This window comes from Neopsephotus bourkii, unplaced genomic scaffold (assembly GCF_033783945.1).
Source record: "Neopsephotus bourkii isolate Nb327-2 ecotype Australia unplaced genomic scaffold, CSIRO-AGI_Nbou_v1 NB_1413, whole genome shotgun sequence".
Taxonomy (NCBI): domain Eukaryota; kingdom Metazoa; phylum Chordata; class Aves; order Psittaciformes; family Psittacidae; genus Neopsephotus; species Neopsephotus bourkii.
In genome coordinates, this window is record NW_026901890.1 from 542,174 (window position 1) to 570,099 (window position 27,926).

At 40.4% G+C, this 27,926-nt stretch overlaps 1 protein-coding gene across 14 annotated transcripts in view; it reads right to left on the minus strand.

The window, feature by feature from the left end:
• Window positions 1-25,381, minus strand: part of MPDZ (multiple PDZ domain crumbs cell polarity complex component) — a 92,380-nt gene extending 66,999 nt beyond the window's left edge. For all 14 annotated transcript variants that reach the window (XM_061367937.1, XM_061367943.1, XM_061367941.1 and 11 more), the window contains exons 1-8: window positions 25,228-25,381; window positions 17,021-17,096; window positions 16,450-16,616; window positions 7,711-7,932; window positions 6,629-6,768; window positions 4,435-4,648; window positions 2,546-2,674; window positions 1,145-1,348 (exon numbers count right to left, since the gene is read on the minus strand). In XM_061367937.1, coding sequence (XP_061223921.1) covers window positions 1,145-1,348; window positions 2,546-2,674; window positions 4,435-4,648; window positions 6,629-6,768; window positions 7,711-7,932; window positions 16,450-16,616; window positions 17,021-17,036 — 1,092 coding nt within the window. In that variant the 5' untranslated portion in view covers window positions 17,037-17,096; window positions 25,228-25,381. The remainder of the gene's footprint in view (window positions 1-1,144; window positions 1,349-2,545; window positions 2,675-4,434; window positions 4,649-6,628; window positions 6,769-7,710; window positions 7,933-16,449; window positions 16,617-17,020; window positions 17,097-25,227) is intronic.
• Between the last annotated feature and the right edge of the window lie 2,545 nt (window positions 25,382-27,926).

Genomic DNA, 27,926 nt, shown 5'->3' on the forward strand with positions numbered 1-27,926 from the left:
TTAGGCTCAATATTGATCCCTTTATCTAAAATACAACCATCTTTTCCTGCCTCTGAGTGCTGAGACACACAGAAGTCTGTCTATCCTCTTAAATGCTCAGAGGACTCCATGTTAGGATTAATTTTCTTTGCCTTCTAGCCATAGAAGAGGAATTGAGTATTTGTTTGTTTTCCACATATACCACTACAATGACAGAAGAAAAATAATAGTAAACATATGGAAAATGTTAAAGCCTTTTTTTCTTTCAAAGTGACCTATCTGAAATGTAAATTGTAACTGGGAAGAAAATGTCTAGATAAAACATAAAAAAGTAAACCAAAAAATTCTTTATAAGGCACAAATTCTATCTAACTGTGAGGTCAAAAACAACCACCTTTTTCTTCTCTTATTCATTTTGCATATTCACATTTACATGTATATGGTCATAACTATATGTGACAAAACATATAGCTGTAGTTCCTGGCTCCCACGAAACCAGGCTCAGCTACTAACACGGTAATGACCAATTTTGTAGAGGTTTTGAGCTGACAGGACATGAGAAGATTTACAGCATTTTTTCAAGAGAGTGACTGTTGTAAAAGAGTAACAGCATAGAGAATACAATCATCAGCAGGGGAATAAGAGTAGCAGGTGGCTGGCTTTTTCTTCGGTAGATGGCAAGCAAATAAGCAATGGCAGGTGATGTAGGAAAGAAGCAACACCTCTGTGCTGGTTGGCACATGGAGAACAGTCTGATGGATAGCTGCAATGATACCGAATTAAGAAATGTTCCTGGAGAGAAAAAAGACAGGCAGGCAGAGAAATGCTAAAAAGCAAGGTTGTGCTATCTGAAGAAAGGACTGTACAGCTTCAGTTGTTCCCACTGTAGTACTGCACTACCACAAGCAAGCCAGAACCAGACATTATTCAGATAATACTTATGGAAGTCCTAAGCCTTGATCCCAAAAGGCTTCAAGCATATAGTTCCTTGCATTGTGGACTCATGATATTTAAACACTTCCAGACTGTCAGCTGAGAACACTAGTGGTAAAGAAAATTTCGGCTTTTGAGAACATAATTGTGAAAGACATTCCAATAGCAGTTAAAAGAAAAGAAGTCTGAGATACAAATTTGCCATGAGTTAAGTATATTCACCGCTGCTCACCTGCTTCTCTGGCGTGGAGTTGGATACTGGTGTACATGGAGGGACTGCTGGTGGAGACGGTTCCTCGATAGGACCTCTTGCAATTACCAGTTTCACTCGATTTCCACACTGCCTCAGAACTTGTGCCACCTGCTCACTGCTCATTCCAGCTAGGTCCGTATCACCAATTTTCAGGATGTGGTCTCCACTGCACAATCTCCCATGCTGAAGGAAGAATAATAGATTTTTTGTTTCATCATTAATATCCTGCCATTTCTCCCACACACCATTCAACTAGAAAGACATAGTTTTAGTCGCTTTTAAGACCTACGAACCAGGAGAATTTTTGGGGATAGTGGATCAATATTCTAATAACATGGAGAAGAAAAGCAGGTTGCCTAATGACATATTAATTTTACTAGAATTTTGCTAGAAATATACAGGACATCCTTTTCCAAGCAGTCACCCAAGCAAAGGGAAAAAAAAAAAAATAAATTCATACAGTTATAGTTACTACCTACTCCTATTTAACAACTGCATGTGGATTACAGAGCTTCAGGTTTCCTTTCCAAAACACACTTCTAAAAGACAGTGTACAAACATGCATTCAGCTTTGCATTTCTATTTCAAAACTGGCCTTCAAGATTAACTGTAATTTTAAAATAAAATACATTTCTTCCTTACTGTGATGCAATTATTTATATTGCTTTACACTGGTTTAGTCTCCTGATTTAACCCTAATCAATAAAAAAACTTCACATGAATTTAGCCCATATTAAAAGTATTATAGTGACAGGTCTGTTAAAAGAACCCATCTACCTGCTCAGAGAAACAGTGCAGCAGTAAATCTTGTACACGCATCTCCAGGCCCTGTTAACCAGTTTAAACACTTCTGTGTTTGAAAGACTGACCAGTCTCTGTGCCTATTCAATCCTCGACCATCATTATGTTAGCCCTAGATACTTGTCCAGTGGACATGCTTGAAATGAGCTGTGACCACCAAATTCCATTTTCATGAGCCCCCCAGGCAGGAGCAGAGCTCGTGTCCTGAAGCAGATGCATGATGCCACATGCTTGTTCCAAGCTTCAGTAAGCCCAGCTGAGAGAAGCAGATGCTCTTCATAGGTGTCAGGGAAGAGCAAGTAAGTGGTGTCCCCTCACACCCGTGGCTTACAACCAGTACATGCCTAAATGCACCTGCACCAAGTGCTGGAAAATGTGATTTGGAGCCTAATCCATCTTTACATTCAAAATGCACAGATGCTCTGCACTAAACACACACTTACTGAGGATGAATTTCATTGCTTGCTCTCTCTTTTACACTGATAAGGAAGAAAGCTACCACTATTTACCATGATTATAGAAGTAAAGTGTAACTTCACACGTTATGGAACAGTAAACAGAAGGGTAGGTTGAATTTACCTGATCAGCCACCCCTCCTGGGAGGATTGTTTTAACAATGACTCCAGTTGACTTTCCTCCCACTATCCCAAATCCCAGACCTGAGCCATCATTCACCAACTCAATGGTCTCCACATGCTGCCAGTGAACCTAAAAGTAATAAATATAAGCTTGCAAATTACTAAATTCATAGAATCACAGACTTGTTTTAACTGGAAACGCCCTTTAAGATCATCAAGTCCAACTGTTAATATACACATTAAAACTTGCAAAGTATCTTCTGTTAATACTTGGATATGTTTTTTGAATAAAGGAAGATAGGAGGAAGGCAGAAACGCAGGACCTTTCTAACAGTTACTATTAGGTATAAGATTATATAATATTTAAGCAAAACATTACTCATTCTGTGACAGCTGAAATTTCTCTGGAACAAACCAGAGCTGTGTCATGGGTCAGGCCTTTCAAGAACTTGCTGAATGAATTTAAGCTAGCAACCTACGGCTGCTATCTCCATGCTCTGTTGCAATCAGTGAGAAAAGTACTCTTTCTAGGAAATCTCACAGGACCGGAAAATATTCAGGCAAGCGCATGCTCACATCAGCCATTATAACAAAGGACAGGAGAAAACATAAAACCAGTTCAGAGGGTAAGGCTGGAAGCAGCACCAGGTATTGCAGGGCAAGCATTAGCAGAACTGCCCCTCTGCAACAAAGATTTACTTCATGATGTCAACAGGCATCATGAAGTAGCTCTGACAGCAGGCTTCACATTCTGACATAAGAGTGGAACTCCTCTGAAAAAAGAACTGCTTGCTTGCTTGCAGGGGGTGGTACTGAAAGGGCATTTGGAAGCTCCTGAAGAACAAACCACACAGTAAACACAACTGAAATTTAAAACCACAGCTGGTGCTCCAACAGATAGGATCTTGAAAATAAGTCATTATTTTGGAATAATTAGGAGCTTTGGCAGGTTTGAAAGGAATGTTTTTCAAGCAAGGGAATACAGAGGCGATCACATACAGAAAGAAGCATGTTACAGGCATACTAAAAGAGAGCAGGCCTCTCCTATGCACTGACAGGAAGTTAGGTCAATCAGCTTTATTCCTCCACAGAGAATAATAATTCTGAGATTTCTTCACTAAAGTTCTTATGCTAATGATTAAACAGTAAAATAGCTGATTTTTCCAGACTCTGTATACTTATGATATTGCGCTGTATACTTATTATTAACTCCCTTAAAGAAGGGCCACAGATGACTGAATAGTGAAACCAAAGAAACCAAAGATAGGCCATTTCATCCCAGGACAAGCCATTACATGAGAAAGACACAAGGAAGAGAAAATAGAGTTAATATCATCATATTTCTGAGCTATGTTCTCTAAACATAGATGTGCAAAGTTTTCAAAAGAAAGGAAATGTGGCACAGCCGTTTCCTGGTAGTGCTAAAGCGTGTCCCTATTCATGGCTATTTGATGACTCTCTCTCGTTGTTTTACTTGACTCCACTGCTAACAGACAACAGAGAAACAGAAAAGCATGCGTCAGGCTCATGATGCAGATCAGACTACAATGGCTCAAATACTTTTGGTTGCTGAGGCAGGGGGCAAAGAGAAAAAAAGACCCTGTTTACTGCTACTTCAAAATAAAGCTTCATAAAGTAACATAAACATGCTGCATTTGCATTGGTGGACAGAGAGAATTTGGCAGACGGAGAGAAGAAATTCATACAAGATCAAGATTCTCCCCTCTCAGCAAGCCTGAGTATTTTCTATTCTTTGCATAGGAAAAGGTACAACCTTCAAGAACTGTGAAAGAAACGTATATACAAGTTGCAAAAAGTAACTAAAATACTAGATGCAGTAAGCACATACATGCCCAGAACTGAATACACAGACATTTGGGGTATACTCACCGGGTTGGAATGGGCAGAAACTGTGCTAGCAGCAGAGGGAGACCTGGAAACTACAGGACTGACGAGCTGAGGGAAAGCACCCCTGGCCACAACTAGCTGGACATTATCTTTTGCTTTCTGTAAAATGCTGATAGCTTGTTGATGTGTAATTGTCTGATCAAGGGCTTGTCCGTTAATAGCAAGGATTTGATCTGCTTCCTTCAGCTTTCCATCTCTGTCACGTATGTGTAAACAGCAAAGGGGTACGACAAAACAAACAAGAAAAACCAAAGAAGTGTTGCCACAGGAATGACAATATTTTGACAATTTTCCAGTATTTTTAATAACCATGGTCTCTATTCCCCCCCCCCCCCCTTTTTAATCTCTCCCTGCAGGTTTGCTGAAAGGAGCTGATGAGGCACCCTGGTGATCACTTCCTTTGAAGCTAATCCCACTGCCACCCTCCCCCAGCTACTACCCCCTAGCTAGCTTTCTTCTCCCTATACCCCCATGTGAGACTAAGCATATTAGATCTCAGCCACTCCCGAGCATAGCCTGGGAATTTATGTTTATTCTCGTCTTTGAGTCTCTTGCTTAACAGACCAAGTGCTCCACTTTGTTCAGTGTACCCATTCTGAATATTCATCAAACCTTGGAGTGGAACACACTTTCATCAAGATTTTATGGAAACAAATTTTGTTTTGCACAAAACAGGGGGCGGGGGGGGGGCAGGCGACGGGACACGGACGGAGGAAGGGAGAGGAGGGGAAAAAGAAAAGAGGGGGAAGCAGAGAGAGTAACAGAAAGAAAATTATAAAAAAGATCCCTTTTACATGGGGGGGGACAGGGACGGAAACACTAAAAAAAATTAAAAAAACAATCTCTTCACTTTCTGACGAAGCACTACTGTAAAATTACATACCGAGCCCTTTCACAGACCTACTTCAAAGGAATTGTATGAAGCTTGCACAGATGAGTTACCTTTTGCTTCCTCTACTGCTTCTATTACTTTTGTAAAGAACCAACAAAAACTCTGGAGTGTTGTCTTCAACATAGCAAAGTGGCAATGCTTTGAAAACAAAGGGCAGCAACAAAACCAAGGATCTCTATTATGCCAGTTTTTGTGAGCACCTACAGCGTAGAAGCCAAGGTATCAACAGCATTCAGGAAAAACACTGCTTAGTTTCAACCCATAATATTTCTCTTGTGAATCTCAGCTGTTTTTCAGGGTGCTCTCAGGGCCAGGGCCTTTCTGATTTATGAGCTCTGTTAACAGCTGTTGAATGTTTCTCTTCTTGCCAGTGAATCAAGCAGGGCCTGATTTAGTAAAGATAGGTCTCAGCTCCACAGAATAAGAGAAATGGAAGCTAGGCAAGTTAAAAAAATACTGTAATGACATTAAGCATGCCGCTTTTCATGACTGAATTAATTCTGTAGGCCATGTTCTGCTCTCTCTTAAAAGGAAGTGATCAGAACACAAATAAGCAGAAAATTTCTCCCTACAACACAGTGAGAAATAGCACTGGGATTACTCAGCTGCCCCACAGAACATACAGAGTACACTACAAGGCAGCTCTGGTCAGGATCCTGATCAGCAAATCCACACACACACTGCAGTGAACCAGTGCTGCTGCCACCATTCACCACTGACTTTGTTTGCCCCTTTGGGCTGTTCTTACAGCAGAAATCCATTGCTGCAAGCTATTACTATTGCTGACTTTCTGGTAACATAAGCTGAATATCTCATTTTAAGAGTCCAACAACTTTAGGTCAATCCTTGCTTGGCTTAAAAGCTGCATTTCACAGCTGAGTGGGACCATACCTAACAAACAATCCTGCCAGCTACAACTGATCTTTTCACACTAAGTTGTTTCCCAGTACATTAAAGGACAGCAAAATTTGTATTTCAGCTTTAAAAGCCGTAACACTGAACAGCAAATTCCCCATTTTCCCTCTTGAAAAGGAGATACTATACAAAAAAACACAGAGGAACTACATCTGTATTTTCAGAAACTCTGAACAGATAATACATTGCCCTGTTCTGGAGTTACATAAAATGGAGAGGTAAGTAATAATATTAAATCTGCTATAATGCATAGCTTAAGAGCATGAGAGACACATGACCTTGTACCACAAAAACAACAGCAATAACACAATGAATTTGCAGTGTCATGTTAGCACTTTGTATGGTAAAATATTCCAGTTGTAATCTTACCTATGTGCCACACTTCCCTCCTGGATTTCTTGCACAAATATTCCCAGTTCACCTCTGTTTTCGCTCTTGAGTCCCACAACACTGAAGCCCAGACCACCACTTAAAGGTTTAGTAAGCTCAATGGTCTCAACAAGACGACCCTGTTCCGTAAAAGAAGAAAAAGGTACAATGTTAAAAATGTTGAAAAGCAGTATGAATTAACGTGATAACTTAGAAATTAGTTTTGGACAAGGTTACACTAGCTAATAATTGAAACACAGTCAGTTCAGTTAAGACTTCTCACTATCATACGGAAAGTTAACAGTTATGAGAGATCTGAGAAATAAAGATTATTACAGCCCAGAAATCAGGAAACAGCAGCTAAATATACCAAGTTTAGGCTTAGTAGTGACTAAACTAGGATATATATGTCCATGAAATTTTAGAGGGTACAGGCCAAGTCTCAAGCAGAACTAGAAAAAAGGGCTGAATTCCAGAAAGAGTAAAAAAGCAGGACTGTGAAAAAGGCTCTTCAGGGTGAACAGCAGAAGACTTCCCCTATTATTTGGCTCTATTACAGGCTAACCAGAAAAACGCTAGAATATATGCCTGGCCATTCCCAAGCCACTGAAGGAACCTGAATGCCATTTCTGCCTACCACAGGAAAGTAGTAAGATTACAGAACAAGACATAGCAAGGCCAAAAAGGAATTTTCCACCTTACTTCCAAGCAAGTCACAGAACTAGCTTTCATCAGTTATGCATACAAAGAGCTTGCTCTGACAAAGCATCTCTGTCATGCACAGAGCAGCAGGCCTACAATGAGCAAGGAAAGACAATGGCATGCTGATCTGTAAGAGGCACACTGCCCAGCCAAGGACAGTAACTCAGGAGTGACAATGTCAAGGCTACTTTCCAACTGTTTTCTCATTTACCAATTGTTCCTCAAATTAAAAGGTTTTTTTTGTTTGTTTCGCTTGTTTTTTAACGTATCATGTGAGTTCTGGTTTGCTTAACAACTCAACTACTTTTAAATTAACATACCTATATTTTAATCTTCCAGACAGTGATCTGCATTTTGTGGTTAGCAGACAACATGCTTACCTGAGACATATTTCTGATCAGCTGCTCAAAGTCATCACTAGAGGACTTCCCATTAATCTGAGGAGTAATGGATCTCACCGATGCTTCCAGCACATTAGCTGGGCTGCCATTCTGCTGAGCCAACAGATATGACTCATTATGTGGCAAGGACCCCGTGTTGGCACCATGGTGCAGAAGTTGTGGTAATTCACCAGTGGAATGTATGGAAAGTGTAATATTTGCCTGTAAAAGATTAATGATAACATAGGTTTACAGACAGAGCAGAAACCTCCTCTTTATCCAAAAGCATCATACTAGGCCAACTGCTTGTTAAAAATATCCAAAATCCTAAACTGTAATTTTAAAGAGACATTTTAAAAAGAAAAATTATCATTAATATTTATGATTGATGTAAAGTTGTGAATTATCTGCACAAAACATGACAAAAATTATGAAAATAATAAATTACTTTCTACACTCTGACTAAAATTCTTTTGTCGTATCAGCATTGCAGGTTGCAGTACTCAAAGACAAAGGTAGAGGTAAATAAGTATGAACAAGGTTTTTGTACAGTCCTGGTATTTTGAAAAACAAATGCATGATTTTTTTTACAAGAAAATTAAAAAAAAGTCCTGGGTTCAGCAGTAGCAGTCATTTTTCTCCTTAGCAGCTGGGGCACTGCTGTGTTTTTGACTTTTGGCCTGGGAACGATGTTGATAACACCAATATTTTTCAGGCTGAGAAAGTTGGGTCTGTTCAGCCTGGAGAAGAGAAGGCTGTGTGGAGACCTCATAGCAGCCTTCCAGTATCTGAAGGGGGGCCTATAGGGATGCTGGGGATGGACTCTTCATTAGGGACTGTAGTGACAGGACAAGGGGTAACAGGTTCAAACTTAAACAGGGGAAGTTTAGATTAGATATAAGAAGATATTCTTTCCTGTAAGGGTGGTAAGGCACTGGAATAGGTTGCCCAGGAAGGTTGTGAATGCTCCATCCCTGGCAATGTTCAAGACCAGGTTGGATGAAGCCTTGGGTGACATGGTTTAGTGTGAGGTGTCCCTGCCCATGGCAGGGGGGTTGGAACTTGATGATCTTAAGGTCCTTTCCAACCCTAACTATTCTATGATTCCATGAATATTTTTAGTTGTTGCCAAGTAACGTTTACTCTGACCAAGGACTTTGTGAGTCTCATGTTCTGCCAGGGAGAAGGGGAAGCCAGGGGGAAGCAGAGGTAGGACACTTGACCCAAACTAGCCAGAGGTATTCTATGCCACAGCATGTCATGCCCAGTATACAAACTGGGGGCAGTTACCTGGAAGGGTTAGATCACTGCTTGGGTTGGGCTGGGTATCGGTTGGCAGGTGGTGAGGGGTTGTATTCTCTTCCCTTGTTATTTCCATTATCATTATTACTATTGGTGGTAGCAGCAGTGATTTGTGTTATACCTTAGTTACTGGACTGTACTTATCTCAACCCGTGGGAGTTACATTCTTTCGATTTTCCTCCCCATCCCTCCAGGAACACCGGGAGGAAAAAGTGGGGGGAGTGAGAGAGCAGCTATGTGGTTTTGAGTTACCGGCTGGGCTTAAATCACAAAAAAAAAAAAAATAAAAAAATCCCACCAGCTACGCAGGGAACAAATTTCACTGGTCAGGGTTTCTACATGACTACACAGTATGGCTGCCAATGTGACCCTCTACATGAGCTACAATTAAATACAAAATTACTGAACAAGTCTAAAATCACCAGGTTGATCTAAAAACCACACCTGTGCCTTTGCACAGTCAGCCCTGACAATACACTCATTTAAAGAAAAGAAAAGAAAACGTGAAAGTTCTCCTGCTTTGCTCAGCCATAATAAATTACCTATTTTCAAGCATGTCTCTGCTGACAAATCTATTGTCTGGCTGGTGGTGGTGGTGGTATAAAGCTCAGGTGAACCAAGAACCCTCATTTGGCTGTTGTTCCACTTTCCTGTTGACTGTCAACAGGCACTGTTTTACTCCACATTAATCTGTTTCATATTTACCTGGCACACTAACCACAATTTAGGACCACAGCCTCAAGTACTTTTCATAGCTTTACAGCACAAATTTTTTAGCATTCTGCACCACAATAAAAAAGGCTGGGATCCCCCTTCCTTGAAACCTTATTTTTTAAATTCCAAGTAGCAACAACAATTTTCAAAACTGAAGTTGTATTTTAAAATGTCTACTGCATCAGTCTCAAGTGTTTGAGCATGCTACTTCCATTAGGGTTACTAGACTAGTCAAGGGCAATATTGTTTTCCATCACACAATTCCTTCTCATCTAACACAATAGAACAAACATAATTTGTTGAACACCGCCTGTGCCTATGAAGACCCTCAAGTTAAAGAAAAAAAACAAAAAACAACAAACCAGCACTGGGAAGAAAAGTCCTCTACAGCACATAGCTTGCTCTGCCATAAAAAAAAAATGGAAAGAGGAAAATCGGGATGTTTGGAATGGAGTGATTTCTACCACACAGTAATTACAGTCAGCTGTCCATATTTGTGAGGAAGCACTTGGGTTATGTGTTAAATAAATAATAATACCTAAAACATGCATGCAAGTACTTTCTTTAATCACATACAGTTATTTCAACAAGCTTGTAAGGCACAAGTAGATAAATCGTTTTTCACAGTTCATAACATGTAACAACACCCAGAGACATAATCAAATTCTGCCTTTCCATGAATGCAAGATTTCCCCTTACATTATATGCATGGATTTGAAACAAATAAGGTTTATGCCATACTACACTTCTTATGTGAATGAGCCCATATAATAGGTAAATACACTTCCACCTTCCCAATGTCGTACATTTTAATGTATAAAAGTGTATCAGTGAACTTGGTCAACTAATGTTTTTTGTTTCTTGCTCTCCTCCACCTTCAAATCTTCTTATACATCCCGCTGTCATGTTCCTTCCCACAAAAAAAATGCCATGGTTCAAATTCTTATTTGTAAGAGTATCTAACACCACTCTAATTATCCCGTCTTGCACTGTTTCTATTTAAAAAAAAGCACTTTTACATTTCCACAGCAAGATAAAGCAGCCTTAAGAGTATATGAGATGCAAACCCAAAATACATCTCATGTGCACCCAAAGGTCACAGCACATGGGTCTGATATCATAAATGTTAGTCAGTCATGGATATAAATTCATTTTCTAAATTGCAGTGCTCAGTGTATAAAATAGGACTGAATTGCCCTTGCTGCAGAAGGTTACTATCATCAGAATTTGTCTGGTGAAAGGCTTCACTATCGAACTCACCACCTGCTCAGGCAAAGCCAGCAAGGTTAACCTCAAGCAACAGCACAGCATGAACAAACCTACTGATTTTGTACAATGCAAATTAGTGAAAGTTCACATAACCTCTTTGGTGCAGCCCTTAGAGTGGTAGCCTCAAACTAAGTAGGCAAGGTTCAACAGCTGAGAGCGTAACTCACTCCAGTTAGTGTAATTAAACTTAAGAGAAAAATATATAAAATGCCTTCCATTTCTTTTAGTACCCTTCTAAGTACAACATTACTCTGTCTCAGGACCTTTTTAATGTGGGAAGAGCTTCCTGAGAATTTATTCTTAAAAATGGCAGCAGGGGAAGGGTCACTGGTATCGCTCATCGTCCTATAAAATCCAAGTGTGCATGATTCCCCACTTTTGAGTGGAGTGTGCAGTCATCTCCTAAGACAAAAAAAGAAAAAAAGAAGAAAAATACTGCAATAGTGCTAAGAGGAAAATTTGAGACTATGCAGAGAAACTTAGAACCCCTTCTGCTTTACAAAGAAAAAGCCATGCAGACAAAAAAAGGACAGAAACAGAATTTTAAGGCACAGAAACCGTAGCTAAGGAACCACTGCTATGCCCACCTTACTGCCTATTTCCCTTCTACTTGCCTTCACGAATTTCACTTTTAAGGTTTTTCCATGTTACCATATGGTATGCAGACTGCTAACACAGAGACAATCCTTATCTGGGAAGTCTCTTTATAAAGTCTTCCCTTTTATATAGGGCACTGTTTTACAAAGAAATGTATAGGGAGCAAATCGCAACAATGGAAAAATCATGCAATGCACATAAAGCAGATCACAGCCGCAATAATCCTAAATGTCACATTTTTATCGTAATATGAATGATACAAATGGTGTTTACATCATGATACTATTTTTTGTTGATATACAATAAAATACCTTCCTTATGCACAAACAGCAAAGAAAAAGAAAGATAAAAATGGAGCTACACATCAAAAATAAAAGGCTTATATCACACATTGCCCTTACGATGAATTATATGCCTTCTGTGAGCCTAAAACACATCCTGTATCACTGAATATCCCATACAGCACAACCCTCAGTATGTAGAGGAGCTCTGTGCCCATCCTGTACTTCGTTCTATGTATGTCATGCTACTACTGCTTAACAGAGGATTGCTTTCAGCTGCTTGTTTCACTGTTTATAATGTTTAAACAGCAGATTACCATGATGGACAGATTAAATTTCACCTGAGCATGTGCCCAGTATCAACATTTTCTTCTCCATGTAAGTTTCAAAGAGTTCTTTAATTAAGATATGACAGTCTCCTTAGGGATTTATGCTTTTCTCTCTCATAGAAAATTCACACTAAGCTAAAACTGAAGTAGAATCATGGTAATTAATACTTTAGGTTTACAGTGCATGTTCTCATAGACCAAATCCTGTTCAAACTGGCAATATAGTACCCACCTTCTCAGTCTAATATTTCATCCCTTCTGCATACTTATATGAGTTGGGACATTACTGCAAACATACAGTAACTGACCAAATTCTCCCATTCCTTCTGCCTTCCAAACCAGAAGGTAAAATTTGTTCATCTTTTTAAAAAATATTTTCCATAACTGATTAACTCCACTATTCTGAAAACTGGATTTGCAAGACGGTTGAAATACCACTGACAAGTAGTGCTGAATAGTATATGTAGGAGGAAAAGGCAAAAATAACTGTTCAATCCACATTAACACGCTGTTAACAGAAAAAAGTTTTGGCTATGTGTGTGCATCCTTTATGTCTCCTCCTCAGGGCAGGCAAAGCAGATTCCAAATTAGCGTTTCCTGTAAGCACTTTGTTTCACAACACCAACAAGCAGTGCTGTACAAAAATGGGTCCAGGATGGAAACTAAAGGGCTCCTCTACAGTCAATGCAAAACACAGAGTTAAAAAAAGTGCTTACAGACAATATGGAAAGACACAGTTTCTCTGTTTCTTAGAATCATAGAACGGTTTGGGTTGGAAAGGACCTTAAGATCATCTAGTTCCACCCTCCTTCAATGGGCAGAGGCACATCACACTAGCCTGTGTTACCCAAGGCTCTGTACAACCTGGCCTTGAACACTGCCAGGGATGGAACATTTACCACTTCTTTAGGCAACCTATCCCAGTGCCTCACCACCCTCATAGTAAAGAACTTCTCCCTTATATCTGACATATATTCTTCCCTGAATCCTCTTCAGCTCTGACACCCAGCTATCCCATGCAACCCAATACATGCTGCAGTGCAGGGGCACTCATCCTCCCTACTGCATTGTGAATGAGAAGCTATGGTCAAACTCACAAGCAAAAAAAATCTGAGGAATGCAGCCCAGCCAAGCGAAGGCTATTTTGTTCAGGCAGAGCCCTGAGTAGGATGGAGGAGGGAGGAAGAGGTGGACAAGGGAGAGACAGAAAAAAAAGAAGCAGGAGAGGACTGTCAGCACAATCTGATTATTTTCTTTAAAGTATGTTATAAACAAACGAAAATCACAGGATCACAGTATCACTGGGGTTGCAAGTGACCCCTGGAGATCCAAATATTATTGATAAATTCAATAAATTCAAAAAAACCCCTGCTTTCCTAGTGCTCCTCAAGTGACCAACAAAGTCAGGACAAAAATACCCCTTTGCTGTCTCTAGACTTTTCCCATTCCAGTTCTTAACAATGACAGATTTGAGGAGCAAACAAATCCTGCCTGCTCATCTAAGAAAAAAAAAAAAAAAAAAACCCACAAACAAAAAAAACCCCACAACAATATAAAGCCCCTACCAACAAGCACCAAAACACCAGATCTGCAGACTTCAGCATCATGCCTAGATGAAGTCTGCAGATCTACATCTAGATGAAGCAATACATCACTCAGTCCACACCACTGCATATGCAACACAAATGCAAACTACAGGGCCTTTTACTAAGCATGCACCAGCTAACAAAAGGTATCAATTTCTAATTAACACACAGAAGCTTTAAGGAAATAGGACACCAAACCTAAAACATCTCCATGCATGCAGAAACACACTTTTTCAGGTGTTCTTTTCATGCTTAAAAGATCACTATCTGTAGGGGAAAAACAAAAAGGAAGTCTACTATTTCAGGCCATAAAAACGGTAGTAACTCTCACTAAAATGCAAGGAATATTTGTCTGCCTAAACTGTGTATCTGCATCCTATTTTTTGCTAGGAAAACATAACAGATGTTTACAAGATTTGCCAGGTCATTTTTCAGACTCACTGCACAAACCAAAGATGGAGCTTGCACTATCACCTCTCCGCCTTCGAGACACAGTGCCTCAAGACAGGAATATGTCACACTCTCAAATTTCTTCAGGCCACTACATGCCCACACATATGTCTCAGTGACCTACATATGCTGGGATGATTGCAGGGACTCGGACAGTAAACTGTGAATATTCCTTCTCTGCACTCATCCTCTCTTTCAACCTATACTTCCCACCTCCCACACCAGGGAGATGACTTCCTGAGAATTTTGCAGTAGTCTTATAGCTCTTTAAAAACACATAAATTATTCACAGATACAGGAGCAGCTTAACAGACTGCCCCTTACACTTCACCTTAGAAGAAACAGACCCCCATTCAACTGTCAGTGCAGCTTAACATGAAGTATCAGAAAATTTATGCATCTTAGTCTTGAGTGGGTAGAAGCTTGCAATATCTAGCCATTGCACAGCTCAGCACAGCACAGCTGTGACTGCAAAAGCTTGGGAAACACTTGTCTCCTTCCACGGACACGCGTGCTTAGCCGAAAAGCCTGGTCACTATTCACATGCCTTGCAGTCTTCACCAACCTGTAGTTTAAGAGTTTCAAGAACAAAGCACCTTTCCAGCCATAAGAGGAAAATAAAAGGGTATCCTTGAACAAAACTAAGCCTTTGAAAATGTCAAGAAACACATTTTTTTATTTTTTTTAACATGATTGCCTATTTCATGGTTTTATTCTCTGTCCTGTTTCAGTATGTTTTATAAACATGTAAATAAAGGAAAGAAGAGAGAGACATCTCATGTTGTATTTTAGGGAAGAATCCATACAGAAAACACAAGGTATTTTCTGAAGAGCTGACCCAAATCTAAGAATGGCCAGAAACATATTTGCATGTGTGGGTATTCTGTGAACACATGACAGGAAAGGAATTCGAATCTAAGTAGCTCCCCTGTCAACTAGACTGTGTACATACCATGCAACATGCATGGGCCACTAAATCTTCTGCACAGATAAACCTGTAGGTTTAAGGCAGAAGTTAAATTATTATTTGCTTTTTAAAAAATACACATTGGAAATTACCTGTCTGTAGTACCAGCTACTTCATTTTACTGATTCGGGTGACTGTATTTAAAAAGAGAAGCATCCTTTAACTTCACAGCTGATGTCTGGAAGTGAAAATTTAATTTGCCTTTTCACTAAATTCAGGTAATTCACATAATTTCTGGATGTTACTGTTATATTATCCCTTTCAGGTAGCAAAGCAAACAAATCCTCAGAACAGTTTTTTTTCCTAGATTTTTTAAATCACTCCAATGTTATCAGATCTCTACATACTAAACATGCAAGATGTAACAAACATAGTCACACAGAGCACTATAGACACGATTCCAACTATTTCTTGTCTGTGAAAAATAGCACAAATATGATTCAGACTGTGCTCTTCTGCTATGCAGCTGAAGTAGCATCAAGATCATGAGGGCTCCTCACCAGCTGCAGTACAGAGACTGGATGCAGCTCCATGCTGTGGATAAGGTCAGTGTTCAGGGGCTTTGGCATTTCTGCATACCAGCCACAGAGCTGCCCATCTTGAAGGAGTCAACAAGAACAACTGTTTCCAAAGCCAGATACACACTTTAGTCCTAATTCAGTTACTGAACTACATTTGTATTCTTCAAGTTTTTATTCCGCTGACAGGAAATTACATTACAGTAATAAATAAGAACGTACAGTCAAATTGCAGCCCTTTTTCTCATCCTCACTGGAGAGATGCAGAGAAATACTTTTACTTAACACCCTGAGCAGGGAGGTATGAGCTCTTGCTTCTCTTTGATCTTTTATTCCTACACAAAAAAAACCCAGATCTTCATATTCTTCTGAAATCAGCACTCTGCAGCTTCCCTCATCTATTGTCATTTCAGTGTAAGACACGAAAGAGCAGTGAAAGAACACTAGGAAAAAAAAATCACAGAAAACATGTTCATTTTGAAGGACAGAGACAGAAGGCCTTATGTTAACTTCCCAGTCAGGATCATCATTTCCCTATCACGTGCATTTTGAGTAACAAGCATACATATAAAAATGCACATACATAAACTATTGACCTCAATAAAGCCCCGAAAAGTCAATGGGTACATCCTCCTCAGATCCCTGAAGCATTAGCAGACATTAAATTTAGGCTATTTTTGCACCTTCTTAGCAATTCTCTTGCACCTGGGAGGCTGCTTTTCCTACCTGATCTCTCAGTTGCTGAACAGAAGTCTGAAGGTTGAGAATTTGGTTAAAGAGAGGACTCTGCAGCATCGATTTTAATAAGCTCAGCTTCTCCTCATTTGCAATGTCACCTCGATCCCGAAGTTTTTCCTGTAAGCGCTCCATGGCCTGGAGGGCCCGATGTGTATCTGTGGCAATAGTCATTCCTAATCAGTAGCTGTTTAGGAGCAACCACATACAAGCAAGTAACAAAGTTCAATTACAGGAACTGTGGCTACAGACCAGTAAACAAACAGTGCTGAAAATAGCCATAATAGAAAACATTTGTCCTTTTTGTACAAACTTTTAAAATTATAGTCAAGATTAAAACAATGAAATCAAAACAGCAGGCTAAAAATGAAACAAACTAAACAAATGATGGTACCGTTTTTGTTTTCAAATACAAAATACAAAACCTCAAATACACCATATATTTCTAAGCACAATAAATATTTTTTACAAAACCTCTCTCAGCAGTATATACCAGTGTCCTAAATCTATTGTGCACACTTGATTTGGCCATCATAATAGTGATACAAATAAAAAAAATTACCGATTGTTTCCAGCATATCTTCTGCTTATCAACTTCTATTCCAATAATGGTAAGAGGCAGCAAATACAGTATTTCTCTGAAAAATAACAGAAAGAAAAAAGGGTCACACTTACAGAAGCACTAAGCTCTGAAGGAAACAAGAAAGCTTGACTTCTGAAAACAAAAAAAAACACCCCACAAAATAACAATCCACAAAAAAGTATCTCCTTGGATGATTAAAATAACCTCAGAGCTGAACATACTCCAAGTTACTTTGGAGCTTAAAACCTCCCTGAAAATTGCTTTAGGAATATGCTTTGTGCTATTTTTACATTTCCATATCAAAGCTGCTGCCTGCGTACTGTTGCATAACATGTCCTGCACTGCTTTAATCAGAGGCTATGAATCACAGCTGTCACTGATATTTTACACAGTTTCATCACTTTCCTTTTCAGTGATTCACAAAAAACATTCCCTGCAGGATCAGTTTTCAAGCCCTGTTTAGACCATTTCAGGTGCATGAGCCTTAGCACATTTTCTGAAGTCACGTTTTGAAAAGTCCCATAAGTCATTTAAGTTTTCACATTACACAGACTTGCAGGACTCTCATGCTACAGCTGCCACTATTAGCACCTACTGGAATCGAGACTCGGATTTGGATGACGGCTGGGTTTTTGTCAGTGTGGGTTTTCCAGCAAGAAATTCTATACTGAGAGGAAGAAAATCTAAACTTGCTTTATTCTTTTTTGTTGCTTTGGGGTTTTTTTGGTTTTGGGTTTTTTTTGTTTTTTTTTGGGGGGGGGGCAGGAGGGAGGGGAGGTGGGAGTTTTGTTGTTTTTTTTGGGAGGGGTGCAGTTCAACAGTGTATCTGCAATTGCTCAGAAATCTGTAGTGACAGAATATGTTTGATGGAGACAGGTAGCTGAGAAGTGAGGAGTTCAAATATCATTGCACGTGTATGAACTGAACTGTGCATTTTATCAATGGTGCCTTTGTTATCTTGATAATAGGGAAGCAATTCAGTATAGCATCACAACTTAAATCTGGTGAGCTTATCAACATGCAGAGCACTGTGATCTTTAAGCACTCAGGAAAGATTAGTTTTTCTTGAAATTTTGGAGAAAGATAGGGAAAAGAATGGTGTTGACAGAACACGAGACAGGATGAACATTTTCACAAGCCTATATTATTTGTAGTTTGTGCAGAAAAAAACAAATCAAGTGGGTTTAAAAGGGTTTCAAGTTCCATCACCAAGACTTCCCTAGTTTCAATACGCAGGAGGCTTCCTATCTGATTATTTTATTGCATTTGAATTTGCCAACATATTGATAAGGGATTGCTGGTCACCCTTTTTAGGACAATATACCACTTACGGACAGACATTCAAATCCTTGGAATGTGACTTTGCCAAGGTAACCTTATTCCACAATCCAAATTATGCAAATCAGTAATAAATGAAAACAAGCCTTCCTGAATTTGTTTTCTCACTTGGCAAGACAAATCCCAGCACATGATTACCAGATCTGAAAACCATGCCAAATATCTTATGTTGTCACCTTGTCAATCTATGAAAACAAGACAAAAAAACATCTATTTTACATGGGAAGGGCTGGATGAGATTATATAAACATTATGGAGCAAGCTGGCTTCCCCCAAACCTTAATCACTCATAGCTTTTCTTTCTAGGTTAGCAAACTACTATCACTTCTTCAATTCAGAGCCCCCAGCTACAAATAGAGATCATGTTCACATCTTATAGATGACATGTTCACAGTTGTTTTTCTTCATGGCAATTGCCAAGCAAAGCATTTCTTCCTTGTTTCACTGTTACAGTTCTTCTATAGCTACTCTTGGGGCTGTGCTGTGGATGCAATGAGAGAACTTTGTGAACAACTACAAACAAAAGATACGGAGTATTTTCAGCCATTTCAGTGCAATGGTTCGGTTTGTCACGAGTACTGTATGCTCAAGCACATCTCATCATATGTTCAAGTCTCATCTTCTAAGGAAACTAATCAGGAAAAATACAGGGTAACTGTTCTGCTTTAGCTCACTAAGAATCTCAAGAAGAGATTCAGCTGTAAAAAGTCTGTATCTCCTAGAGTAGCTGGATATTGCTTTATATTATGATTCACGTTGACAAAAATCTCATTCTTGGTGTGCTATGAAAGACGTGTTGCAAGTGACAGTACAGACAAGGTCACCACTCTCTTTGTGCAATCCCAGAGGTATGAATTCAAAAGATTGTAATGGAAGCTTTCTAGAAGCAGACACAAGTCCTAAATATACTCTGTTGATGGAGATAATGCTGCCTAATCTGCACTGAAAAGAAGTCCTTAGCTCTGCTAAGACACTCATTATATACTTCATATTTACCTCATGCTTTAGGAGGAATACTGCTCCAGAGCTACCTTAGTATCAGCAAATCAATCTTTTAATTCTCAGTTTTAATTCTCCTTATTTTGCATTTATATTAGTGGGGAATCCCTCCTCAGCTGACCAGCTTTATGCTTTTGTCAATTGTGGCACTAAGCAGCAGCAAGATCAAAAATGCTGTTAGGATGTTTTCCTCCACAAGACTTCCTCTGATGCAGAAGCAATGCATTGAGACACACCAGCATCTCTACATGTCACAGTTCAAGATGACCCCTGTTCTCTCTCCCTGCACCCTGAAATGGCAAAAAGCCACGTGACTGCTCCTGCTGTGCCACATGCATGATAACAAGTGGGATCTGTCAGCACCAGCTTAGCAGCACATTAACATAGTCGAAATATAAGGGAAGCAAGAACTCATTTGCCCAACATGCACCACAGAGGCATACCCACAACACCACCTCCCACTATAGGCCTCTAAATCAGTTTGCTTCTGGATATTTTAACAATAATGCTGCAGAGAATTATGGAGGCCTGCATGATTATTTGTCCAAAAGGCACAGGTTTATCATTTGCTGTAGTAAATATTTTTATAATGCTGTCACAAACTCCTGGATGTACAAACGGGAAGTTTAGTTCTGATTCTCTCATTTAGTTCTGATTCTCTCTTCTGTTGGCAGCCTGTCTCACAGGAGTCTGAAGCCAAAACCAGTCTTTCTATACAAGATGCAAATACTGTTCATGCCTCAAAGAGCTTACTAGCTTAGCTCAAAGTAGATTTAACTATTTTTGTATTTCAGTGCTAAGTTCATTAATCTCTTCACAGTAGTAAGAACACAAAGTAAATGAGTTAGACATTGTTATTGGCAACTTGAAGAAATACTGTTAAAAAGAGTAACAAGTCACATTCACAAGTCTTAGAGGCATAGGTACCTGAAAGATGTGGCTTAAAAAGAATGGGGGGAAAAAAAGTACCTTCTCTTTTTGCTTCTCTTTTATTACAGGAAAGTAGAAAACACAAGTAATTTTATACAGGTACATGGTAAGAAACAGTCTTCTACTAAACACGCACAAAAGTTAAAGACGATCCCTTTCAAACATGCACTTCTGAAATTTTATTCTTTCCATGCTAACAAACAAAAATGTGTTATATACACATTTCCCCACTCTTTATGCTCCCTTCTGTAAGGTCAGTTTCCAGAAAACAGCTGGCATCCTGCAGCTCTGGTTTCTTTGTGCCCACTCCTAAAACACTCAAATCCACAGGTGTTAGAATTTCAAGAGAGAGATGTGAAATTTATGTTGATCACCACCTTTCCACTGCAACCATGTAAACCACTTATTTAAACAGCCAAAAGACTCATGAAAAGGGAAAGATGACTCACTTCCAATGACTACCCTTTCACACATGATCATGTACTTCCTGCAATGAAATTTACTCTGTTTCATTGACAAATAACGCATCTATTATTTCACAAAACCATTTCAGATAATACTCTGGACACTAATGCTCACAGCATTGGCTTAGCAAACATGTGATGCCAAAGACAGAAAACATAGTAATAGGCTTTGCTCTGTCACTCATGCACTACTTGAAGTACTCTGAGGATAGAGAGAAAATGCCTATCTTAAGAGTGATCTGTAGACCCAAACCTTGGCTAGCAGTCACTTGAGATTAAAACTAAATATGTTTCAATTAAGCAGTATGGCAGTCACAGCATGCATTTTATAGCTGCTAAAAAGTATATTTCAAAACTTCTGATCTAAATTTCAACACCTGGGCCTGGATTTAACTGGGCTAGAAATACCCTTTCATAGCTGATTTTTAACCCATGCCATTTCCCTCTCCTCCTTTCTGGCTATACCTCAAACAGGCATGTTGTGATAGCACTGCCTGACACGGAACAGAAACCAAACCGCAAAGGAAGTGGAAGATACTAGTTACTGATAAACCTTCTGCTTTGCCTGTGATTTCCACAACCTATTCCCTTGCACTCAGTTACTTCCTACCTCCTGGCTACCATTTCTAGGAAGAAAACTAAAGTGATTCCCAAACTCTTTGCGGGGAGTCTTGTCAATATAAAGGCAGCAGAAGCCATTCACAGTAAATTCAAAGAGCTCACACTTTTATATATATATTCTTCCACTGTCATAAGGTCAATTTTGCTGTTGAGTCTTAGATGCTGAGCTATACCAAATCACTTTCTAGGATTAGGAGCAATATTACAAGGACTTGACAACTGTAGCGTGAGTTGTATAGCCTTCGCTACTCATAATGAGATACACATATTTCAGCATGCAGTAAAAGGATGTGAAGATAAATGCAGGACAGCAGAGACAGGGAAAGCAGGATAAATAAAAAGCGTAAATGAAGAAAGGGAAAAAAAGGCAAGCCTATCATTTTACTGACAGGACATAAATGTGACAAATTAACATCAATCACTTGGTTTCATCAGCCAAGAGACTCTGGACTGCATGCTTCTGGATGACAGAAGAGCAAACTGATTCAAATTAAGGATTTAATACAAGGAAAATAAACATGAACTGCACCAAAAGGAAAACAGCAGATGTCCACTGACTACCTGGAATACAACAGGCAAGCAGGAGAAACCTGACATTTACATTTAAAACCTATGCTAATTAAAATTGTTCTGAAACAGTCAAAGCAGAAAAAAAAAAAAAAAAGTTCAGAAACAAATGCAAAGCATACATAAGATTATAAGCAGCCTGAAAAGTGATGTTACCAGCTTCTTGAATTAGGACAATACTGAATGCATCAAAAAGATGTAAACAGATCATTGTATTGGCACTATATGTTGAAGTACTGTGATAGAGCTGAAAAACATCTTGTATTTTTAATTAACTATGAAAACAGAATTTTGAATGTTCAACTATTTTTAGGTTTCTGCACACATTACACTTATGCATTAGGGAAACTTACAATGCTTTTGGATGAACAAGCAATCTCTTCACTGTGTTTAAATAATAATGTTCTTTAACACTGTAGGGAGCCCTACATGAGCATAATATCATGTTAGCTGATGTGCAAGTTATAATTGCAACTGGGAAATGAGCCCAAACTATACTTAATGCTTTCACCTACTGATCAGCATGTGTACAGGGCATTCAACAGTAATTTGTAAAGAGTACTGAAAAACCAACAACACAGTAGGGGAAATTTTTATGGTGAGATTTTTTGGTGGCTTTTTTTTTTTTTCTTTTCTTGGTCAAGGAAACTAATAGACCATCTGCTCACCCAAAAAAAAAAAAAAAAAAAAAGAAAAAAACGCAAAAAAAACCACAGAAACAAAAACATCAAAATCTTTCAGTAAATATTTTAAATTGACATTAATTGGCATTACTTTCTTCTAACTTTCAAAATACAGGATTTGCTTCAGAAACTGAAAAGCAACTTTTTAATATATACAACATATCCTGAATTAATGTATGAAACCCAGGAATGCTTAATATTGCCCCTTTATGTTTTCAGCATATGCAGCTGATTAGCATATTCATTAAACTCAGTTAAACCTGATGAAACACTGTTCCTACAACAGTTGCACCTCTTAATGTATACTAGATTCTTCACAGAGGTAACAAGAGCACACATAAATAAATAAATAGGAAGAAGCCCCACTGCCGATAAGCTTCAAGGAAGAGTCACCACTTTCCTTACAAACTGAAAACACAAACTTCTCTTTGTACATTCTGGCAATTAACAGGTGAGTAATACAGGAAAAGCAGAAAATCATTAAAAGCAGTATGTAACATGACTGCTGTGCAAGGTGTCTCAGATGCAAGGCCAAGCTCTGAAAAGCCTGAGAAAGAAATACTCCAATACTGCCGAGGCAAAAATAGCATATTTATATACTGACTTGTCGGGAAGGCCAACAATGAAACAAAACTGCCCTTACCAGTGATGATACGAATATTGCCAGCATGGCATTGTATTGGCTTAAACTGATTCAGCAACACACTCAGATTTAAAGCCAGTTAGAAAATTTACTGGATATACTTCACAGAATTTTAAATTTCCTTACATGAAACGCGAAGATTATTTAAAAGCTCTTTACAATGGTTCTCAGTACACTGATTAAAGTGCTATCTATTAAAACAAAAGCATTTAGAGCGATCTGCAAGACTGAGCTGTACGGCATTCCTATCTGAAGAATTCACAGACACAGAGCCAGATGGAATATAAAGATCATCCATTAGTATGTGAGTAGTGCAGTTCTCCTTTCCCTGCTGCTGCTACTGACTTAACTTTCTTAGCTCACTTTCGCGCAGAGAGGGGAGGATGTATCCGGTCCCGATACAAAAAAGCCTTACTGAAAGAACAAAGGAAGACATTTTAGAAACACCAGTACTAATCAGTAAATGCTACATGCATGTTATTATTAACAAGATACAGAGAGATAAAAAATACGTGTACTAAAAATGCGTAACAATTTTAGGTTTAAAAAAAAAAAAAAGCTATGTCCTCTGTCATGAAAAATGATGCCAGTTAAGATGGATATGTCCTTAGATACTCTTATTCTTCATTCTTCTAATGTTACTTTACTTTCCATTTTCCACGGAAGCATCAAATAACATCTCCCCAAAAGATTTTACCACTTTCCCCTTTTCCAGGTCAGTTTCTTCCCTCCCAAAGAGTTGCTGTTATCTTGGAAAACTCAATGCTGATACGGAAACCACAAGGCATTAGACAATAGACTTCCTCAACAGCAGAATTCAGACCCTTCAGCCTAATCACTGGTCTGCTCCCTGCTACTTTTTCTGGCACCAAAGCCAGTAAGGAAGTTTTCTGTTCATCAGCTTACACTAACAAAATCTGCTTATGTTAAAAAGCAGAAATATGAAGGGATGACACAGTGTTTATAAAAGCAAAGGAAAAAAAAAAATAAAAATAGAGCATTGTTCAGCCAAATAGCAAATCAAATCTGTTACATGTGGTACTACTCCAAGTTCAAACGGACGGCTTTGTGAGGGCTTTTCTTTCTCGTTTTCTTCCTATTAATCTTTTCAGTAACGCGAGAAGGCACTGACAGCAAGGGCAGATACCACACGAGAAAAATTAACCCAAACACCAGATACACCACCGAGGGCACAGCTGAGGGTCGCGCCTCGCCCTCTACTTCCATCACACCCAAAACAGCCACGTTTAAACGCAGATCTGGGGAACGCCAGATAGCTGCAGCGGGGTCCGGACCCGCGACAATCGCCGACACTCGCACGGCAATAGGTAACGGCGCAGTCACCGGGAGCCCGCAGACCCGCCGCGGGGGAAATCGCCGGCCTTGCTCGGGCCCTGCAGCCGGCTCCGAGCTTGTCTCCAAGCCGCCGCCCGCAAGCACTGGGCGAGGGCTGCGGCCGCTCGCAGGTCTGCGGCAGGTGAGGAGCCCTTTCCCCTGCACGACACACTACCGCTGGGGTTAAGGAAAGGAGGTGTGGGGATCAGAGGGAAGGAGGAGGAGCAGAGCTCCCTGCGGCAGCCGGAGGAGGCTCGGCTCCCCACCAGGCCGCCCGAGCCTGCGGACCTCCAGCAGGCCCGAGGCCGGAACCTCGGCCCTGCGTCCAGCGCCCTCGCTGCCGCCCGGGGGCAGCTCGGCCCAGGGCGAATGATGGGGGAGCAACAGACTGGGCCCCCCCCCGGGCTCCGCGGCCCCCAGCCGCCCCCTCCCGGCCCCTACAAACCCTGGCGCACCAGCAGAACAATAAATAACACTTCTTGAATTAAACACGTTTTAAACGGCAGCTCCAAACTCCAGCTACGCGGCGGCTCCTCCCCGCACTGCTCTGCCCGTAGGTCAGCACAGGCGAGCTCCCCCCATTCCCCGGCCCCGCGCCCCTCTTACCCCAGCGGCTCAGCGGCCCCCGCGGCCCAGCCCCGCTCTCCGCCTTCTTCCTTCTCGTCCCCAAGTAACGGCACCTAGCCGCGCCGCGGGGAAAGCGCACTCAGGCACGCCCCGGCCGCCTGAAACCTAATCCTGTCCCGCAGCCCCCCCGCCCCGGGCCGGCCCACACCCCCTCGCCGGCGGGTGTCCGGGCGCGGCGTCCCCCGCGGTTGGCTGGGGCGGTCTACTCTCAGCACGGAGCCAGCAGGATGGAGCGGGGCTGCGGCCGCGTCCCGTCACGCGGGGGAGAGGGCTCCGGGGGACACGTTCGAGGGCATTCCGGCTCGCTGCCTCGCCGGCGGGTCACGTCGCAACCCAGCCAGCAATGGTTGTCTCCCCACGGCTGCAGGCGAGGCGGCAAACGGGGCCTAACGGCGGAGAGCACACCTTGCCGGGGAGGGCAGCGACGGGCTGAGCTGCCTGGTTCTCCCTCCCCAGCTTCCCCGGCTTTCGGCTTTCTCGTGGGCGTACAGCGGCAGCACGACGACCCCTGCCCACGTCCAGGCGGGGCTGTGCCTTCTCTGGCTGGGCTTGGTCCTGCGAGCCCGGAGGCACTGCCCCTGTTTGCTGCACTGCTAGCCACCGGCTTTACCTTCCTTGGTTCAACAAGGTGCGCCTGGGCTGGAACGGAGGAAAACGGGTCATGTTTGGAAATGTTAAAAAAAAACCAACTCATCACAAACCAACAGACAACCCATAATGAAGCCGGGCAAAATTATGAGTAAGGTCACAGGATTAATGAATGGGTGTTTTTCTCCCTCTCAGCAACAGCTGGTTAGTATCTTGACTAAAAATAAAGATGCTGGGTACCATATGTACATTGTAAGGATAAAGCACATGATACAGGGGTGTTTGCAAAGACCACAAAAAATACTTTCTGCAAAAGGTGGAAGTATTTCGCTGTTTGTTAACGTTGTTTCACCTAGCAGATGTTACTAGGATTATGGTCTCCCCTTTTCCTTCCCAGGAGGTAATTCTTTGTTGTAGATGCACTCATGCAGCTCTGTTGAGATAACCCCGTGCACAGGGAAAGGAATCTGGGCTATTCTGCTGGGCACAAGGACCCTGACTCTGTAGGGGCTTGGTGTAGTATTCCTCTGCTTGCCTTCTGATGTGGTTTGGTTCTTTTTCCAAATGGATTTTAACTGCAAGCATCATCATATTCAAGCAATAGTTGTTTGAGGTGGGTTTTGTTGTCCCACAGGCAATTTAAATAAGGTTTTTGGTTTGGAGATATAATGGAATACTGCCCTATTTATTTGAGAGACAATAAATGCAATCCTGGTACAAACACTTTCACAAGCAGAATATTGATCATGTAAACTTTAAGAAATGCAGCTCTTTCTACATTGCATGGATTTATTTTTTTTTTTTAATTTAGAAGAGTAACTTCTGAAAAAAGTTATCCCTTTGAAACCGTATTTCTCTTTCTTATTACAGTTAACAGATTGAAGAACTCCAAATGGTTAGCAACCTCTTACTGTTCTGTACATTAAAATATGCATGTAATTACACCTACTTCACAGTCATTCTTTTCATTTCTTAAGTTAAAAACAAAAAAATAAAATTCAAGATTTTATTCACAGGTTGCATTGTTCAATCCAGCATGTGCTGGAGTGCATACCACTTTTCTAAATTAAATATAGAGGCTCTGTTTGCTATAGCTGAGGCATTGAATGCTCTATAAACTGTCCCACCAGCATGCTGTGTTATATGACCCTTTATTGAATCCAGAATGAAATCTTAAAAATAAGGTACAATTTGTTTGCATGTGTCGTTGTTCAGCAAGTAAGCCACAGCAGATGAGATAAATGCAAAATCAGACTGCTATTGTTATTTTTCCTGTTGCTGAGGCTTTAACCATAGCATCCCACTGAATAAAATACAGTGACTCTACTAAGTTTAGTTGGAGCTGAAAATGGGCCAAAATTATGTGCAGTGGTGCCTTAATCCTCATGTGTAACAGCACCAGCTGTGTAATAGTTCTTCCCAGTGCAGTTTGTGTTTCTATGGGATATACCTTTCAGCTATTTTTTTAACATGCAAACTGCTTTTCTCAAGTAGAATTACATTTTCAGTTATATTCTGATTTTTTCAAGTCCTGTGAAGTATATATTAAGTAGATTATAACTACCAAACTTCAAAATATCATTCTACCTTAGGCCTTACCTGTATTAAAAATATTTGCATGGCTATAATTATGCTAGCATAGCTGGACCCACAAACCTAGCCCTCTCAGTAAACGTACAACACATCTGTAACGGAGGTCTGCATCATGGTAACACAAAACAGCTCTCAGGTACAGTAGCTGATGACCCTTTATGAAGAGTCATGCAGACAGGGTTCTAACAGCAAAGCAGACTGTTAGGGGTTGGAGTATACTAGTGCTTTTATGGATATATCTGCTAATAGGTTTAGAAAGATAACTAAAAGGACATCACCAATTAGCATTTAATTATTTCTTCTTTACCATCAGTGTTATGAAGTAGACGAAAAGATAGTCGTCTTTCTGATTCCAGAGTGAGGAAACCAAGTTACCTTTCCAGCCCCTTTGCAGAAAAAGAGAAGGTCAAAGGGGATGGGTTAGGTGATGTATACATAATGTTTACATTGTGTCATGGCTTCATGAGTGTAAGTAGTGTGGCCATTAATGTTGTGTA